The 13,856-nt window shown below is 40.6% G+C and overlaps 1 protein-coding gene across 9 annotated transcripts in view; it reads right to left on the reverse strand.

Moving 5' to 3' along the window:
* SMPX (small muscle protein X-linked) overlaps positions 1 to 13,856 on the reverse strand; it is a 40,312-nt gene that overhangs the window by 17,344 nt on the left and 9,112 nt on the right. For 8 of the 9 annotated variants that reach the window (XM_054056210.1, XM_054056207.1, XM_054056202.1 and 5 more), the window contains exons 3-4: positions 13,732 to 13,821; positions 11,863 to 12,016 (exon numbers count right to left, since the gene is read on the reverse strand). In XM_054056210.1, the coding sequence (XP_053912185.1) occupies positions 11,876 to 12,016; positions 13,732 to 13,821 (231 nt within the window). In that variant the 3' untranslated portion in view covers positions 11,863 to 11,875. Of the gene's footprint in view, positions 1 to 6,475; positions 10,622 to 11,862; positions 12,017 to 13,731; positions 13,822 to 13,856 lie in introns of those variants that run through there. The other variant, XM_054056205.1, reaches the window with a different exon arrangement.

Consider the following 13,856-nt stretch of genomic DNA (forward strand, 5'->3'; position numbering starts at 1 on the left):
ATATAACTCTGGCATGTGCAATAAAAAGAGAAAGCCTGAGACAATGGCCACATCTCTGCAAATATAGTTATAGAAGAGATAGAAGTTGGTTATGGTTTCATTTTCAAAATATTAAAACTGAGACTGAGAATTCTCTGTGCACTTTGTAAATACTTTTTCTGAAATGTTTATCACTTTATATGGAGCAAAATACATTGAAGAAAATACAGTGAATGGCAGGAAAAGGAAGGGTGCTAAGAAAGTGATTGCTAACTGTCAAACCCCAGCATAGTCTTTCCCTAACCCACTTTCTCTGCAGCTTCTTCTGAATATTCAACATTTTTGTCCCGGATTTCATGGCCTCTTTGCCATGGAAAAGCAAGAGGTCTTAATCAGCTTGGGAAATTTGACAGCCATCCTGTACACAACCTAGAGGTTCTCTTCAGAGATAGATATGCATGAAGGCAAGACATCATACTCAAGCTGCTAATTCAACTGACATGTAACAGACTGTATTAGAAAACTGTGTATTCTGGCATCTGGTCCATGCAGGATACACTTATTCCTTGTATTATCTTGCTTCTTCAGAGCTACTGCAGATAGCATGGTAATTGTCTCTTCTTTGGAAAGCTTATTGCCATTTAATACTTGATACATACAGCTATAATACACACAAAGTTCTTTCACATCAGTGTTTATAGGGTTTTGTCATTTATTAAAGCTTGAAATGTAAGCCCATTTCTTCCCATGGAATAAATAATTTCTTCAAAACAAAAACAAAGGTGCTACAGTGCATTGCCTGTATAAGATTGTACTGTTAATACTTGATATTGCAGTCTGTGACAGATTTAGAAAATGAGGTATGAGGATTGGGTGGAAGATATAGGGGAGAACTAAACTTTCCCACAACACCCTATTTCACAACACAAAATTGGTTTTTGACTAAACAAAGTGAAAAGGGGAAAAAAAGTATGTTTTCTGCAGAGAAATAGAAGGAAATAATGAGAGAAATCACCTGCTGTTAAAACAAAATGCCTTCAAGACAAATTAATTTTTGGTTTTGAATTTGCACCAATATGATCTACAGTTTCTGTGGGAAAGATTTCTTTTGCTCAGCTCTGTAGAAAGGCTCTTCTCAGAGTGTACGTGTTCTGTTTGGAGCACTCACACAGCTGTATTAACATGTGAACTGGATCTGAATGCAGAAGGACACAGAGGCCCATTCACTCTTAAAAATGAACAATATGCAATTTGCATATTCAAATTCAGAGTGGGATTTTGAGAAGCACTTAAGTGATCTAGGAGCACAGTCTCTCTGGGTGGCAATGGGATTGTACTTAGTACTGAGGGAGCAGAGTGCCAGTGATTCAGATGCTTAAGGTACAAATGGGAAGTTAAGTGCTTAACTCCAAGACTGTGGTCCTCAAAACCATGGCCCAACTACACTGCGACCTCAGACTGTGCTTATGCCCATCTACTAATACCTCTGTTTTGATAAATCTGCTCACCTGAATACCAAGGAGACACATAAGCCTGAGCAGCACCCACAAACTTGATGGGTTTCCACAGAGACTTTCCTCCTCAGCACCTACCTAATTGCATCAGGCTTTTTACAAAAACATAGCAGCAGCTACCCCGCTTTCCTTTGAAGCACAGCTTGAAGAAACTATTGCTACACAAATTAGCCTTTAGACAAGGTACACAGAAATCTACAGGCTAAGGCACTTGGAAGAAGGTTTCCCTACTGCCAGCTGAGCTCCACACTGCTAAGCTGCCATCAGGCTCACTTGTCTACGGATTAATTTGAATTCATTTCTGCACAGCAGCCTAGCTTTAGCTCAAAGTCTAGAAAGGGTCCCCCCTGCCAAGGTAGTCTGCAGTCTCCAGGGAAGCAAGAAATGTGGGTTTTAATCCTTTTGTGGAAAACAAGGAATTGACCTGCTTTATTCATGCATCCTGGCTGGGTATGTGTGATAATCACTGTGCCAAGGCAGAAGGGGGGGGGTCCAACAGCATGTTCCTTCTCTTTTCAAATTGTTCACATTTTTTAGAAAAGTATTCAGGCATGAATCTGGAGGAGACTTTTCACACTGTAAATCCAGTGTGAGAGGAAATATCTCCTGGTTCTGCTCAGGACAATACTGAAGCCCCAGAGAAGATAATTTGATTTTTTCAATTTTTTTCTGTTAGCTGCACCTAAACAGATCCACACACAAGCTTCACGGTGTTGCTTGCAGAAGTGGCTCAAGGTTTCTTAATCGTGTATGCAGCGCCATCTTCTTGAGATGGCAGAAGAGCAGGTTTCTGTAGGGCAGAAGGTTTCCAAATGGACCTGTGTGATCAGAGACTCTGGGGACTATAGGTGAGACAGGGGTCTCCACCTTTCTTTCTTCTCTCTAAAACCTTACAGCCAGATTCCTTTTGGGAGGGACTAGGACTTGCTCCTGAGCAATGCTAGTGCATCCTGGCAGGGGAAGAGACTGCTGGCCTTCATCCATCCCTCGAGACACTGCAATCATAGCGGAAGGTGGTGCAATTAGCTCTGGGCCATCCATTCTCTAGTCTTGTCTGCTTACTCGCAGAGTCTGGGGCACTTCAGCTCCCCTTTTTAATGGTGAAGACACCCAATCCCGAGGAGCTTAACAACAGGCAGAGTCCAGGCAGTTGTATCCACTGGTAGATCATGCAGGAGGATCACCTCCATAACAAAGAGAGACTTTGAGAGACACAGAGCTTGCAGTGCCTCTCTGAGGCAAATGAGTACAGAGTGGTGCAACGTGAATGAAGGCATTGAGTGCACCCTCAGCAAGTTTGCAGATGACACTAAGCTGGGAGGAAGTGTCGACCTGCTGGAGGGTAGGGAGGCTCTGCAAAGGGATCTGAACAGGCTGGACTGCTGGGCCGAGACCAATGGGATGAGGTTTAACAAGACCAAATGCCGGGTCCTGCACTTGGGGCACAACAACCCTATGCAGCGCTACAGACTGGGGGAAGAATGGCTGGAGAGCTGCACAGAAGAGAAGGACCTGGGGGTGCTGGTTGACAGCCGACTGAACATGAGCCAGCAGTGTGCCCAGGTGGCCAAGAAGGCCAATGGCATCTTGGCTTGTATCAGAAATGGGGTCACCAGCAGGTCCAGGGAGGTTATTCTCCCTCTGTACTCGGTACTGGTGAGACCGCACCTCGAATACTGTGTTCAGTTCTGGGCCCCTCACCACAAGAAGGATGTTGAGGCTCTGGAGCGTGTCCAGAGAAGAGCAACAAAGCTGGTGAGGGGGCTGGAGAACAAGTCTTATGAGGAGCGGCTGAGAGAGCTGGGGTTGTTTAGCCTTGAGAAGAGGAGGCTGAGGGGAGACCTTATTACTCTCTACAACTACCTGAAAGGAGGTTGTGGAGAGGAGGGAGCTGGCCTCTTCTCCCAAGTGACAGGGGACAGGACTAGAGGGAATGGCCTGAAGCTCCGTCAGGGGAGGTTCAGGTTGGATATCAGAAAAAAATTCTTCACAGTAAGAGTCATTGGGTACTGGAACAGGCTGCCCAGGGAGGTGGTCGAGTCGCCTTCCCTGGAGGTGTTTAAGGAACGGGTGGATGAAGTACTTAGGGACATGGTTTAGGGAGTGTTAGGAACGGTTGGACTCGATGATCCAATGGGTCCTTTCCAACCTTGTGTGATTCTGTGATTCTGTGATTCTGTGTTTTCTGCCATGCTCCATGGCTACCAGAAACAGCTGCCTGCATCATTCTGCCCAAAATTTACCTCATCCCTGTGCTGTTAATAAAATCCTAGACACCAGCGAAGGATATGAAGAAACACTCCATTGGCAGGAGGCAGTGTAAAGCCATTGCATGTGATTTTCCTACCACTGGCTTGCCTTGATGGAAATGGTTAGATGCCAAAACTCTCACTGCAGATGGGGTCCCAGGGACTTGACTTTGCTGAAGAATGGTCAATCTTCAGCTCAAAAATGAGACCCTTAGTCCTCAAGCCAGGACAACCTTCTCTGGGAGCCAGTCTACAGTCACCTCTATGGTGCCTACTAAAGTAAGATTTTGAAGAAGCTGGAGGTAATTGTTCAATTGCTCATCCTGCTTTAGGGAAAGAGATTTCTTTAATTTCAACCAAACTGCAAATAACTTCGCATTTGGACATATGACCAAGTTGCCCCATGGCCCAGCAAGCTACTGCTCAGCTGTGGTGTTTGGCCAGGTTCAATCTCTTATTCTCTACACATGTGAAACAGAACACAAACATCTTAACTAAGGTTTCTACCGATTTGTCACATGCAAATGCTCAATAGTGACTCAGGTATTATCTACTAATACGTAAAACTGCAGTAACTTGACAGACAACACTTAACCGCTCCTTAAATAAGCAGAACTGGTTTGCCCCAGAAGTAACTGTTCAAGCGTACAATAGCAAGTCTATTCCATGCCAGACATAAGAATAAAAATAAGAAAAACATATAAAGAGTGGAAAGGACTGCAATACTACATCACTGCCTGATTTTGTACTTTATGAATGAAGGACTTAAACTAAAAAAAATGGGTACATATGAGATTTACCCATCTGAATTCACATTACTTTCAGCAAAATGGACTGAAAAACTGAAAGTATGCCTCTTGTCTTCACAGAGGGAACTCATCTTGAGAACTAAAAGGGAGAAAGATTACATTTTTTCCAAAATACATGTTTCCATTCAAACCCTGAAGAGACAGATCAATTCCACTATTTTCAGACAAAATCACAAAATCAAGGAAATTGAGAAAGGTCTGAGGTCCTTAATTAAATGCTTAATTAAGGTCTGAGATCCTTAATTAATTACAGGAGAGAACATACTCTATCCTGGTCTTTGACAATCTTTGGGTAGGATACTGCACTCAAGAACAACATGATTTGCAAACACAGAAAGAACTGGATGTTTGCTTTTCCTTGTGTTCTGCCTATTTCAGCTCAAACATTTCATTTCAAGTCCCCGTATTTCTATTTTCTTCCATTTCAGTACATGCTTTGTGCTGGTTTCATCTAACATATAAAGGCAGTACCTTTCAAAGCCTTGAAATAACACCATCTAGTTATTGTCATCATCCTCCCCTCAGAACAGGAGCAGTTTGGCTTTGGGGGAAGCTTTTTGTTCTTTGATGTTTCCTCAGTAAGAGCAATTTTGCCAGTCCATCTCTGTCTTTGTGCGCACCAGTATTGCTGCTACCACTGCTGTTAAAATCCACTAACGCAGCAGCGGACATGGGCTGGTTCGCCTGATTCTCTCATGGTTCATTTGCTTGGAAGCAAATAAAGTACAGCCATCGCCTCCTTCTTCCCTAAGTGTGTTCATGGCTGTAGCTATTGTCTGCTCTGCGATTACATTTCTATATCGTGAAAGACTCTGTAAGGATGGGCACGAGTAACAGCAGTTCTAAGATGAGGTTTGCTCCAAGGCAACAAACAGGAACAAAGACCCAGGAGAGCTAAAAGCTGAAGGACTCAATTCATTTTTTTATCAGTTGAATAACTGAGTTATTAAATTAAAAGCAATGTTATGGCAACTTTACCAAAGTGAGGGAGTAAGTTCTGAGCACTAAGTCTGAGAGTTTTACTCTGCTTTAATTGAATCCATATCTATACATGTACTGCCATTTTCAGTCAGTTGCAATTACAGCCATACTAATATAGCCACTAAATGAAGGGAGAGAAATCAGACTTTATACTTGTTCCCAGGTTTAAGTAAAGCTTAGTTCAGCTGAGTTTCCCTTCTGCCACCCCCTACAGATAATCAAGTATGAAAAATAAAGTATGACCAACACTGACCGTAAACCCAATATATATTCCTGTAGGAAACGCTTATTTATGCTGTGTACTTTGTTCTCTTAGTGCATGGAAATACAGTGTATGTGACACTGCTGCTGCCAGTCACAGGAGTATTAGGAGATTAAAATGGCAGCAAATAAGGACAGCAAAATCCAATAATACTTCCTTAGTAGTGTTGCCCTTTGAACAGCAGATGTTGGGATCACTGTAACGGTGAGCTCTACCTATACGAGATGCTCTACCTATATATAGTGAGCTCTACCGTTATACAATGTTATGCACTCTCAGAAGAAATTTTCAACCAAGTGTGGCATAGAGGTAGCCTTGGCACTGAAAAGAGCTACATTTTTCAAAACAAGGCACACGAGGAGCAATTCAGCAGCTGAAAGAGGCCTAATCCCAAGTACAGAGCTGGCCTCATGACACTCGCAGATAGTTTGCTCCCAGACAGAGGTCACAAGGCTTATGCAATATCAAGCCATCTCTGCAACAGATAACAAAGTACAGTGGCACAGTAATTGATGTAGTTCTTGAGCACAAGGCTGTGAAATCATAATTAGGTAGTCTTTTATCAAATGAAATGAATACAAACTATAAAACAAAATGATGAGGCACTAAATTTAGAAGAAAATTCATTTTATTATCACATCAGAGCTGTGATATTTCAGATCATACTGTCAGCTTAATTGGCTACAATTTATGTAGATTTGATAAAACTATCTGAGCTGTTAATAACGTAGGAAGTTGCACTTCATGTATTCAAAAGCAGTTAGCATTTTTACTCTGATGTAAGCACTAGAAAACCTTTGTGCTGAACACGTTTTTAACTGTTTAAGGTAAAAGAAGCTGGAATTACTTATTATTTTGGGTTCCTGATAACATTTGTCATCACACTGTCCGAGTGCTCCAGGCATACCTAATGCTGGTGGGATAGTTCCATATAGAGAAACAGCATTGCCCTCAACTCACTCAAAGCTTTTAAATGGTGTCCAGTATTACTTCCTTCCCACTGTCCAAACAGTCCCTAATGCCAACAGTTCCCTGATTACAGTCACTTCTGCATGTATTTTTACCTGTGTGCCTCAGGGTATGCACTATTTAAGTCCCCCTGTCCCAGAGCATCCTCTGACTTTGGCAGAAGGGTCCTGCAGAAACTCTTCCAAACACAGCCTCTTTCTTCACCCCACTGCTTCCACTTCAGCTAAGGAGATCTGAGCTCCTGACCCACCTTGGCATCCTGTTGATGTAAGCTTCCCTTCTCTCGTGCAAAGGCTGGCTACTTGGGTTTAATCAAATGAACATATTTTCTTGAACTGAGGGGCTGTTTCAAGAGCTCACAGCATGTCAGGGTTCCTCTACCAGCAAGGGACTGGATGTGTTTGCTGGACAAAATAGCAATAACTTTGCTTGTTACTGTACAGCAGTTTAACCATATCCCTCTGGTCCATGTAAGCACAGGAATAAGACACAATCATTGAACAGTGTGTCGGAGCCGCAGCATTGGGAAGGGTAGATGGTTACTGTTAACTGCGATGCAGCTGAAAAGCAGTATATAGCACGAAACTGTAATTAGAATCAGCAGTACTCAGTGGACAAAGTTGTAATGTTGTCAAGGTAATTGAAATTTGTTGTAAATAATTAAAAGCAACACCAAGGAATATCTTGTAAGTATGGATTTAAGAGCTCTATTTCCTAACAAACTGGGGTTTTTTTCCCCTTTCTCTTTCTTCCCCAAGTGATGCCAGTCTCAGAGGATGCTCTGCTGACAAGGTTTCTCATTTTATGTGAGGCAGGATTCCAAATACATCACAGAGGAAGTAATGTTGCAAGTAATGCAAAGTTAAGGCTGCCCTGAGAATCTTTTGCTAGCTGTTTATTCTCCTGCCCTAAAAACACAACTCCCTTGCTTTTGTAACCTGACAACAGAACTACTGCTCTGGTTTTGCAACTAAATCACCCGCCCTAGCAGAATTTCATGTAAAGACAACAGATTATCTGCAAATTTCTTTCTCAAACCTTGCGAAACCATTTCATCACCATTGTGATGGGGATCCTGACAAGTGCTTTCTCCAAACATGATCAGAACGCAGCACCAGGAATGCTGCCCCTCTGTCCATGACAGACTTTTTTGTAACTTCAAGGCAGTAAATTTCCCTTTTTGCCTTTTGAGAAGTTCCTTTGGTAAATATGAAAGTCTGTTTCAAGAGGAAAAGACCAGACCACTCTAGCTGAAGATCTAGGTCCTTTAAAACCACAGCTCAATATTCAGATTTCACAGCCTTTCACAGCGCATGGTAAAAAATCTTGTTACACAACCCCCTACACTTCAGCACACAAAACATGAAGGGGCAGAAAATGAAGAATGGTCTTGTAAATTGCCAATTTGTTCTTAGTCCCATTTCCAAGTACAACCACTCTGCTAGTTATGAGATAGCACAACAATCAGCAATAAATCTCAGCCACAGCATACTCCATTTGTCATTAATTAAATGCTTCTTACCATTACTTATTCAATAGGTCATATATTTAGCTGATTAGTGTGTGCTATTTTGTTTCTATTTTAATTTGCATACATTTCACTCTTGTGCATGTAGAAATGTTCACGTGTGATGAGAGCAGCAAATAACAATGGAGATGGAGAAGAGGAAAATGAATCACAACTCATTTTGTATATTAAAACTAGCTGCATCAAACACATCATCCATAGGTCTGTGGAAGAAAAAAATTCTTTATGACACAGAAGGGTATGCTAATTAATTAATTGTAGATAGTCCAGTAACAGGGAATGACTACAGGAATATCTTAACTGATAACCATTTTATGACCTTCAGTGGATCCAGCTTCATGACTTCTCACTAATTATATCCCTCCCACAAACTGTCAGACTCACAACTGTGATCTTAGCAAATCTATCCATGTTTCCTTATTTGGTGTAAGAACAAGACCAAAGATATTTAACAGAAGTTACCCTAAAGCGCAAATTGTGTATAAATGGATTTGTAAATAATGAATCAACCTACTGCTTTGCATGTTCCTTATTTTTGCTGATGGGTTTGCACTACGTAAAAGCAAAAAGGAAATGTGGATCAAAATTAAAACAAAATTGATCATATTGACTTGCAATTTACTGAAACTATCAGATGAAAATTTACAATACTAGGAGGAAGTGTTAGAAATACTTCTAGTTGTAAAATCTTTGGTATTTTTTGACATTTATGTATATTTGTGATACTTTTCTGATACAGTGCTGTAGGATCACAGCACAATGGAAATTATCCAGAGAATTTAGAGTTATTATTCCAGTTTCAGTGGGCACTTCCTGCAGAGTACCACAAGAAATAAAAAAATAGTAACAAAAGGAAATCCCTCAACAGTTAATCTATAAATAGTTCATTATGCTGATGTGATAGAGAATTCATTTCCAAACCAAAGAATACTTTCATTTATCAATACGCACTCTGCACAGGCATATGCTACTGACCAGTCTGTTCACCATTCTTTAGGAAGCATCATATTCAAGGAATGATCAGTAACCCTTTATTGGAGATGAAGCAAAGTATCTGGCATAAATTTTATAAGCATAAATTTCTTGCAAATAAAGATCATCTTCACTGGCTTGGCATGGTCAGTCATAAAACAATTCACTGACTATATCACATTTTATACAACACTGCAGGTCATGCTTAAAGCAGGTGAACTTGTGAATGTCCTCTATAGTACCATTCAGGGCCACTGGAGGTGGCAAGTGACTGATATATTTGAATTTAGTGTAGAATTTATGCACATGTTTAGTTCTGTACTGTGACCAAATCCAAACTCCTAGCCTCCAGTGAGTACTGCGCTCTTCTAGAAACTAAGTTTTCAGGTATGATCTGTGATTGTATGATCCAAAATCTACAAAGCTGTGTCACAGTCAGAACCTGATAACCAATACAACATCAAAAGGATGGAGGCAGAAACAAGGTAATAGTGACCTCAGAGCTTTCAAGATGCCTTGCTGACCTTTTTGTAGAAATCTCTTTGCATGCCCTAAACATTTGTCAGACTCTCATTAAGCTAATTATTGAAAAACTGGTTTGAACATTGAAAATAGCAATCATTTGAGTATAAACACGGGTTAAATTTATGTCTAAATAAGTGTATGCTAAATTTATGTATCTTCCAGAGAAAAACATCTTTAAAGCCTTACATTAAAAATTCATATTTCTCTGGGCACTGCTTTAGCAAGACGACTACAACGTTACATCTTAAAAAATGTTAATTTTCCTTTTCCCAGGTTTTCTGAAGAGAAAGACTGTGTTGTTTCTTTAAGATAACAGAAAAATTACAGCATGGCAGAGTAAGAGCAAGAAAAAACTCAACACATTTTCCCTTCTAAATGGCATATTTATGCTGCACATAAAAATAAGTTAATGTTGCAGTGTGTATTGGGGAATTTCACTCAGATTATAAGCTATTTTTCTCAATATTCCTGATCTATAGTGCTTCTGTATTCCCAGAACCCTTTTGTACTGCTTTATATTTTCTTTTCTTCTTCATTTATGTTTTTGTGCAGTAAATTCCAGACAATGTTGTTCCACCCAGTTTATCTCCACCTCTCTTCATGACAAAAAAGGACTTCTGTGGTTGGATTCAACGATCTTAAAGGTCTTTTCCAACCTAAATGATTCTACAATTCTGTGACATATGTCAATAGGTACAATTGGCAATTCACATGACTACTATGTAACAATTATCTTTTTCTTACTGTAGCCAGGGTTTTTTTCTATTTAAACTTCTCCATGTAGCTGAATTTCCATTGTAGCTGCTTGATACATCTTTACTGACTCAGGCTTCCTGAAGAAAATCAGAGGGCAAGTTCAAGGATGGAAATGATCATTAATATCTCAGAATGTAGAACAACAGGGCTTATGGGCCTTGTTTCAAATTGGATGGAAAAGACTCTAAAATCCGCGTTTAAGTAGTGAACATTTCCTTTTAAATAAAATAATCATAGAATCATAGTACAGTTTGAGTTGGAAGGGACCTTTAAAGGTCATCTAGCCCACCATCCCCTTCAGTGAGCAAGGACATCTTTAACTAGATCAGGTTGCTCAGAACCCCATCCAATCTGATCTTGAATGTTTTCAGAGACGAGGCTCTACCATCTCTCTGGGCAACCTTTTCCAGTATTTCACCACTCTCACAGTCAAAAATTTCTTCCTAATACCTTATCTAAACTATCCCCTTTCAGCCTAAAATTGCTATGCTTCATCCTATCACTACATTCCCTCACAAAGAGCCGCTCCTCAGCTTTCCTACAGGTCTCCTTTAAGCGCTGGAAGGCTGCTAGAAGGTCTCCCCAAACCTTCTCTTATCTGGGCTAAACAAGTCCAACTCTCTCAGTCTGTCCTCACAGGAGAGGTGCACGAGCCTTCTCTGATCATCTTTGAGGCCCTTCTCTGGACTCACTCTAAGAGAACCTAGTCCTTCCTGTGCTGAGGACTCCAGAATTGAATACAGTACTCGAGGTGAGGTCACATGAGAGTAGAATAGAGGGGTGGAATCACCTCCCTCAACCTGCTGGTCACACTTCTTTGAGCAGCTCAGGATATGGTCAGCTTTCTGGGCTGCAAGCACACATTGCCTAATACCCGATGTTCCAAATGAGCTTTTAAAAATACTGTTGTAATTGTCCACTACTGCAATAAATTTATTTGCATTATAAAACATTTATTTCTAGTTAGCGTGGACAAATACGAGTCCTATAATCTGTAAAACTGGAACTTGTGCTTGTGAAACAAGAAGCTGGTATTTTTGATCTGGCTTCAATATCACTAATAGTTGAATACACTTCTTGTTAAGTCGATTGATGGGTGTGATATATCATTGATATAGTCTCCTACATGCTCCATACTTGAAAGAGCAGGGAATTCTAAGGATTATGACATTTTCTTCTTATATTTTGTCTTTGAAACATGGGGTGTGATTCTCGGTCCTTTGAAGTAACTGAAAAGGCATCTTTTGACACAAAGAGGTTTCTTTCTGGATCAGTCTGCTTCTCTTAGGGCCATGCAAAGAACCTCTCTTTTACTCACCTGCTTGTTCCAGCTACTGTTCAGCTCTGGGGACAAATTTCAGCTCACTCTTTATGTTCTGAATCTCTGACAAGTTGACAGCAGGACCGGGAAGTTTCTTAGCTCCTGGGAGATGTTTCTTGTCTTTCTCCTCCTCTGTTGAAGCAGGAACACTCTGCAGCAAAGGATATCAGTGACCTTACTGCCATAATAGCAATCTCTTGTGTACGAGCATAGGTCAGTTATTTGAGAAACAGGAAACGATGTTTTTATAGTAAACACAATCCCAAGAGAAACTGGGGAGGGAGGGCAGGAAGAGATATGTTATTCTGCTGGCTGTTGTCTAAAATGTCCTTTCATAGTACAAATGGTGCAAACTTTCACCATGTTTTAGAGACTTTGTGTTCCATAAATTGATGTTAGCTTTCCATTCTAATCTCAAGTGTGTGCTATTTATGACTGCACATCTCCCTATATCACCCACTCTGTGTGCAACGTGCACCTGATATCAGACCTTGGCTTTCAGTTTTATTGAAGGAAGTCTGACTTAAATGTACAACAAGCATTTCTAAATACCTGCATGGAAATGCTCTGACTGAAGAAGAGTTATTTTCCGAAATTCCCACCTTTCATTTCTCTTGCATGTTAACATGTTTGCTCCTTTGACCTTCAAAAACATGCACTCCCTTCTGATGTCACCAACCCTTTGTGTTAAGACCCATATTTCTCTCATCTCCTTTGCCAAGGTTTTAAAATATAGAAGCTGATAATTTGTCCAAAACGTATCGAGTTGCCTCTTGTTTGGGGCTGAATCACATGCAGTGCCACTGCATGCCTGGAGGGAAGTGGCTATCCACCTCTCTCCTGGTCTTCGCAGCTCTGCTCTGTGTGAGGGCAAGACTTTCTTAGCAATGATAGCTTTTCTTTACCCACATGGCAGCAAGTCCGCCCAGCTGAGTCCTACCAGAGGCAGCCAACTCTACAGCATTTATTTGAGCCTTTCCTGCCCTTGGCTCTGGGAAGCATCTGCAGCTCTGGCCCCACAAGGAATTTTAAATCCAAACTATGCAGCTGGCCAGGAAGCCATAAGCACCGATCTTTACTTGAGCTTTTTTTCTTGTTTGGGGTATCTACCACTACCTTTTCCTCTACCTGGTTTTAGTTCTTATTTATTATAAACGTTCGTGGTAAATAAGATGCTTTAATATAATCCAGAAATATCTGTGTTTGATCATAAACTTTGTGACTAATGTTGGTTAAGAAATAAATTGAATTTTATATTCAAAACACAGTATTAAATGCTCCCTGTAAAATATAAGCATGAAAGCACAGAATTCAATATAACATGGAGTATTTTCACCCCTGCGCACATAAATGGGCTCACAATTTCTGGTTTTAATTTGCTAGGGTCTTCACATTCAATTTCTCCTTAATGATATACATTCCAGAAAGTGTCGCATTTGAAAACCTGTTTCAATATTGTTAAGCTGTAACAATAAATCACACCATAGGTTGGCAGGTAGTAGCATATTCTTCCAGAGCCTTGCTATAACTTTTCCTACTGTACCTCATCAGCTCCCATCTAGACAAACACTGCTGGTGAAATCCTGTCTCTCTTTCCTGGCAGCAGATATCATCTTGCTGTTGAAGCAAAGTTATGCACCTTTGAAACAGTTCAAATTCCTATAGATGCCTTGGCATCAAACACAGAACTATGCATATACAAAGTGTTTAGTAGGTGGCTATTTATTTCCATAAATGATCACTGCATGCTCAGCTGTCGTACCTAAGATTGGTGTGCAGTGCTATAAGATTGATTAAAAGGCTCTCTTCCATCAATGGTAGGGATTCTTTTGTCAAAAAAATACACACACACTTTTTTTTCCTTACCTCCTCCACTTCTTCAGGTGTAAATTCTTTTCTTTTATGAGGGTGGCCTGCACCAGGTCGAAATGCTCCCATTGGGATGTTAATATTAGCCTGTGAGAAGGAAATTATGAGGCACATAACAGTGA

Source organism: Cuculus canorus, chromosome 1 (assembly GCF_017976375.1).
Source record: "Cuculus canorus isolate bCucCan1 chromosome 1, bCucCan1.pri, whole genome shotgun sequence".
In the NCBI taxonomy this organism is placed as follows: domain Eukaryota; kingdom Metazoa; phylum Chordata; class Aves; order Cuculiformes; family Cuculidae; genus Cuculus; species Cuculus canorus.